This window comes from Cibotium barometz, chromosome 5, assembly GCF_041138505.1.
Source record: "Cibotium barometz isolate CiBa-2024 chromosome 5, ASM4113850v1, whole genome shotgun sequence".
Classification (NCBI taxonomy): domain Eukaryota; kingdom Viridiplantae; phylum Streptophyta; class Polypodiopsida; order Cyatheales; family Cibotiaceae; genus Cibotium; species Cibotium barometz.
Window position 1 is genome coordinate 19,089,948 of NC_141050.1, and position 5,885 is coordinate 19,095,832.

The 5,885-nt window shown below is 46.9% G+C and overlaps 1 protein-coding gene across 1 annotated transcript; it reads left to right on the forward strand.

Moving 5' to 3' along the window:
• The first annotated feature begins 574 nt into the window (after nucleotides 1-574).
• LOC147638164 (uncharacterized) lies at nucleotides 575-2,765 on the forward strand. The gene has a single exon (XM_086798093.1). The coding sequence runs from the start codon at nucleotides 892-894 to the stop codon at nucleotides 2,623-2,625; it is 1,734 nt and encodes a 577-aa protein (XP_086654219.1). The 5' UTR covers nucleotides 575-891; the 3' UTR covers nucleotides 2,626-2,765.
• Nucleotides 2,766-5,885: the final 3,120 nt, after the last annotated feature.

The window sequence follows — 5,885 nt, forward strand, 5'->3', positions numbered from 1 at the left end:
GCCTGCCCTAAACATGTGGCATTTTCGTACTGGTGACATGGCAATTACATTCGCTTGTTGGTAACGTGGCCTTGACCTGCTTCGCATTTTGCTTCGCAGATTGCGTTCCCAACAACCCACCACAACCGTGCTTTACTTCGTCGTGCTCCGGAGCCCACTTTCAAGCGCATGGAATCTCTAAATTTGGGGGGATCTCCCCCATCCAGGCTCGTGGACGAGGAGTCTCGGCCTGTCCATCTCCATATTTATGGAGGATTTAAGACAAAAAGTGTGCAAATCTTCTAAGTCTATCGTGGATTCCAAGATGAAGGAGCCACCAATGTAGCCCGATGTAGAATGACGCTAGCGGGGGAGGTCCAGCGAATCAATTAAAACGGTACCAACCCGCCAGAATGCTAAGGGGGGAGGATGTTCGGTCCAAAGCTGTCTGCTAATCAATTAAAACGGTACCAACCCGCCAGAAAGCGGTTTTGCAACGCGGATTCTCTACACTTGGGGCGGTTTGTCAAACCGCGTGGTTTTTAGGAATGCAGCTGGCATAAATCTGGCTAAGTTTCTCGGTTCTCTCTGTTGTTCGCACCACCACCATGCTGCCCTTCCCCAGGTTCCCCCCCTGCCCCCCTCTCAACATGCCTCTCTGCAAGCATACCCATGGCGCCCTCGTGGGTGGAAACCATACCTCTGCCCGTTTTTGCACGCGATAAACTTCCCTCCCCCACCCCCCCCTTCGCCTTTCCTTCAGCCGCTCAAAGAACCGGCCTGAAAACCATGCAGAAAATCTGCCATGGATCCTTCCTCGCAGAGCTTCGGTGCAGGCGAACTCGAAACTTGATGAAGTCTTCTATGTAACTTCCGTATTCAGAGGCTTCCTGGTTCTTCTTCGGCTTCACCATGAACCCTAGCCTGCAGAAAAGTGGAGCTTATGGTGACCGCAAAATCCTAACTCGCAGGTTCATCTCGGCTACCATACTTTTTGCTTTGATTTTTACCTCTGTGCAGTTTCTTTACTTTCTCAAAGGCAAATCATCCTGTATCGAAAGCGGCCATGCATGCATTTTTTCATTTCTTCAAGGCCATGGCTCCGTCAATGGCGAGGGCCATGGTGCCGTGAATGGCCAAGACCATGGATCCGCCATGAATGAATGGGGTCATGGATCCAGGATGAATGGATGGGGCCATGGACCCATCATGAATGGATGGGGGCATGGCTTCCCCCCTCTCAGCTCAAGCTACATTTCTGATGCCCTCAAGCCTCGCTACAACTTCAAGTCTTACGAAGAGTATCTCCAGCTCCAGCTGAGAAAAACTCTGAACCCTAAGCTCAGAGAGCTATGGACGTCCAAGGACTGGAGAAGGAAAGTGGATGTATTCTCTTCTCTCTTCCAGAATCTGATGAATGAGACCCTCCTGAAGCCTCGGGATAAAGCTCTTTGCATTGCTGCCAGGGTTGGCCAGGAGGTTCTTGCACTGAAGGAGATTGGAGTGGAGGATTCAATTGGTGTTGATCTCATCCCTTCACCGCCCCTTGTTGTCAAGGGAGACATGCACAGGCTGCCTTTTGAGCAGAACAGATTTGATTTTGTATTTTCCAATGCATTTGACCATGCTTTGTTCCCTGCAATGTTTGCTTCTGAGGTGGAGCGGACTCTTAAGCCCGGTGGCATTCTGGTCCTTCATCTTGCTCTCAAACAACGCACAGACAAATACTCGGCTAATGACTTGATCAAAATTGATCCTGTTGTGCACCTTTTCAAGAATTTTGATGTTGTGCATATGAAAGAAGTTGATGCATTTGGTTTGGATTTGGAGATTGTTTTCAGAAAGCAGCATAGCAATGCCAATGGGGATGGTGTTGAAATGCAGAAGTGCCCACTATCAAAGCTGAAGGAGAGGATCATTGAGGATGCAGAACCTCTCATAATGGAAGAACCACTCAAGCCTTGGATCACATTAAAGGAGAATGCTAAGCAAATCAAATACTTGCCAAGTTTTAGTGACATAAGCAAATACAAGCAGCACATCTATGTTGATGTTGGTGCAAGGAGTTATGGTTCTAGTATTGGCAGCTGGTTTGAGAAAACATACCCCAAACAAAATCAAGATTTCTTTGTCCATGCCGTGGAGGCTGACAGATCTTTTGCTGGAGACTATGTCAAACGCAAGAATGTGCATCTGTTGCCATATGCTGCATGGGTGAAGAATGAAAGTTTGGTCTTTGGTGCCAACCCAGAAAACAGGGCAGCAGAAGGGGAATTTGGCATGGGCCGGATTCAGAGCCTATCAGCTATGGAGAATCCAAGCAATGTTCTTAACTTACCATCTGCAAAGGACTTCCAAACAGTGCAAGGATTCGATTTTGCAGAGTGGCTCTTGAGAACCGTGTCTGTGGATGATTTTGTTGTATTGAAGATGGATATTGAAGGCACTGAATTTGATCTTTTGCCAAGGATGTTGGAGACCGGGGCAATTTGTCTTGTTGATGAGCTTTTCTTGGAGTGCCATTATAACAGGTGGCAAAGAACCAGTTCGAGTAGGACCTCTAAGTACAAAAGGACATACAGTGAATGCCTCTCTCTCTTTCAAACACTCCGAAGCAATGGAGTGCTGGTACACCAGTGGTGGTAAATTTCCTTGTGTGAGTAGTTTCCAATATGTTACATTAATCAGGCTTTATGCAAAGATTCACTAAGGCAATTGCAGATTTTCTATCTACTTAAATGCCCTGAGGATTCTTTTATAGGATGATTATGTTTTTTTTTCTCTTTGGTCGTGTCTTCTTTACGTGTCTTCTTTACTAGGTTTGGCACTGAGTTGTGGAAATTAAGGCTTTTCACCTGCAACTTCTGAGTTGTGGAAGTTGAGGCTAAACATGGCTGAGGTCTAGGATATTGAGCCATGAGCAAGCACAGGTTCATTGTTAGTTGCTGTATCTGCCTGAAGATGTGGTGATTGGTGTGTTGAGATCTAGGTGTTTTGTTTTGTAAGGATTTCTGAAATCACACTGAATTTGGTAGGTGGTTTTTTCCGTTCATGTAGATGTATAATTTTATGTACTTTTAGGAAAGATGTGTCAGAGTTAGTGCATGCGGAAGCCACACTCATACACACGTAGAGAGAAGGAGAGAGAAGTTGACGCAGAGAGGTTGGCGAACAAGTCTGACGTGTATTAGCAATGAATAGTTGAATTATTACAATGGTGGGCATGGGTATTTATACCCTCATGCTGTGGATGGCCGACTCCTTTGTTACGAGTTGATTCCATATGAGATACTATATTTTAACACCCTCTCTGTAGCTCATAGTGGGCATAGATGAAGAAACCAAGTCGATGCAGATGCAACCATGGACACCCTAGCGTGGCCTTTGCTAGGTACACCTCGGATAATGCACCAATCAACCTGTCTCCACAAGAAAATGCCATCTTGAGCTTTAGCTGCCACATAGAATAATGAATTGCGGACAACTCCACATTCATGATCCCCCATTCGTTGAACTGCGAACACATCACGTTCAAAAAATCCTCTGAACCTTGAACTGTCGACACATGACGCCCAAAATTCTCTGACAATGAACTAGGAACTCATCCCATCCATAGTCTGCTACCAATGAACTACGAACACATCACGTCCATAGATTTGTCAAGCTGTTCCATGCCAGATGCATGTGCCTTGAACTCCGACACATGGGTTCAAATCATCAAAAAACGGGAGCACAGACTGTCTCTCTCTGCCACTCACATGCCTCTCTCTGGCTGAAGCACGTGGTAGCATCCATCCACCAAGCTAGAATGTTGGAGCATGTGCCAGTGTAGTCCTCGCCACACCGGCAGACGCCGTAGCATCCCTCTTAGAATCACTGTCACTGTCATCCTCGTCAGCTTTGCCTTTGCCTTTGTCATTCGTCGAGCCTTGAGCTTTAGCTTTGGATTTGCAATCCCGAGCCAAATGCCCTCGCTTTTCGCACTTATAACAACGGCTCCTGGACTTCTTATTAGATTCCGATGCAGCATGTGCCGATTCTACATCCTTCGGAACCCGAATCTTGCCTTGGGAAATGAGCACTGCTTCCTCCTCAATGAGAAAAGAGCTGAGATCATCAAATTCCAGCTTTTCCTTCGTGACTTGTAAGCGTAATGCCCTCGAGACCATCTCATACTCCTCAGGCAACTTCGTAAGAACCAAGGCAGCTAACTGGGTACTAGTTAATGCACTATTCATAGCCGATAACTGATCATGGATAACCTTTGCCTTCATTAGAAGTGACTGCATAGAAGTCCCAGTTTCAAACTTGATGGAAAACAACTGGCCGAGAAGGGTTACTGCTCGCATTGTTGAGTCTCGATCAAACATTCCTGCAAGCTTTGACCACATTTCCTTGGCAGTCTTTAAAGTCTGAATGGCAGGGGAAATTTCCTTGGTGAGAGATTCTGCAATCGCCGACATTGCCTTCGCATTGTGAGCTTCCCAATCCACAAGAGATTTGAGAAACTCCTCCTCCTGAAGACGTGTGAAACGATTGCTATCCCTTCGGGGACGACGTTCCTCCGAGCCATCAACAATGTCCCATAAGCCTTTTCTGCTAAACCATAGCCTCATGATCAAGTTCCAATGCGCATAATTGTCGCCATTCAGTTTGTCATCCTTGCTCGAACACGGGAGTCCCATCTCGAAAACTCCGTCCACCTCTTCTGAGTCGACCCGGTCTTCGATAACGCACGTCTCCTCCCTTCGCCTTCTCTTCTCCCAGTCGGTGGTTCTCTTGTGGCTGCACTCCTGCTGCACGAGCGGTGCCACTGGCCTCCTCTTGCTCTGTCGCCTGACGACGTTAGGGTGCCGGACGCGGGCGATGGCTTGAACTTCCGTCTCGAACTCCTTGAAGCGCTGGGCACCGCCTTCGCCCAGCCGTCGAACGGCCACCGGCAGCCCACTGCCCAGCACTACCTTGCACACGAGATCCCCAGGCCGCCCTTGCCAAGAACGTAGGCGGACGCCCGCAGCAGCTCGTCCAGCTCGAATGAAAATCCCTTGTCCAGCGCCACCAGCTCGCCTTGCGCTCCGGTGCCTTCGATTCTGAGCTCCCCTCCGACTCCTCGTTGCCCCTTGCACAGCAACTTTCCGTAGCTTTTGCTGGCCTTGGGTGCTTTGGCTGCTTCAAGAAGAAACGCAGGTTTGCAGTCTGCCGCGCGTCTCCTTCCTCGTGCCTTGTGTGTGTCCAAGGATCAGAAGCCTTCAAGCTCTGATACCATGTCAGAGTTAGTGCATGCGGAAGCCACACTCATACACACGTAGAGAGAAGGAGAGAGAAGTTGACGCAGAGAGAGGTTGGCGAACAAGTCTGACGTGTATTAGCAATGATTATTACAATGGTGGGCATGGGTATTTATACCCTCATGCTGTGAATGGCCGACTCCTTTGTTACGACTTGATTCCACATGAGATACTATATTTTAACAAGATGGAGGTGAATGTATGCTTCTCTATACACAAGGTTTCTAGGTAAGGAAGTAGTTTGAATTGATTAGAGAAATAGGAGTCAACAAGTATTTGAAATACTTTGCCATAACTTTCTATAGCCAGTGTGGTATGAGTGAAGAAAAAGATTAGATTGAAAAACGAAACGGCTTGGTCTAATATTGATTGTGTATGAGTTCGTAGTTTATCTTCTAATGGAATTGTAATAACTCAAAGCAGTCGAAAATTAAATGTAAAGAAATTCCTTACTACTGTGTTCTTGTTTTGTTGTTTGTCCCAACAGCATTGGTTTTGTCAATTTGTTTGTGAGATTGTCTGGCAATTTGAAAGCTTGGATGTAATACACCCAACTCATGGCCTTGTAAAGCAATTATGGATTTAAAGCACAAGAATGGTTTGCACATTGCGACAAAT

Bases quoted from the DNA above. Each gene is read 5' to 3' on its own strand.
- LOC147638164 (XM_086798093.1), top strand. From the start codon at position 892: ATGAACCCTAGCCTGCAGAAAAGTGGAGCTTATGGTGACCGCAAAATC.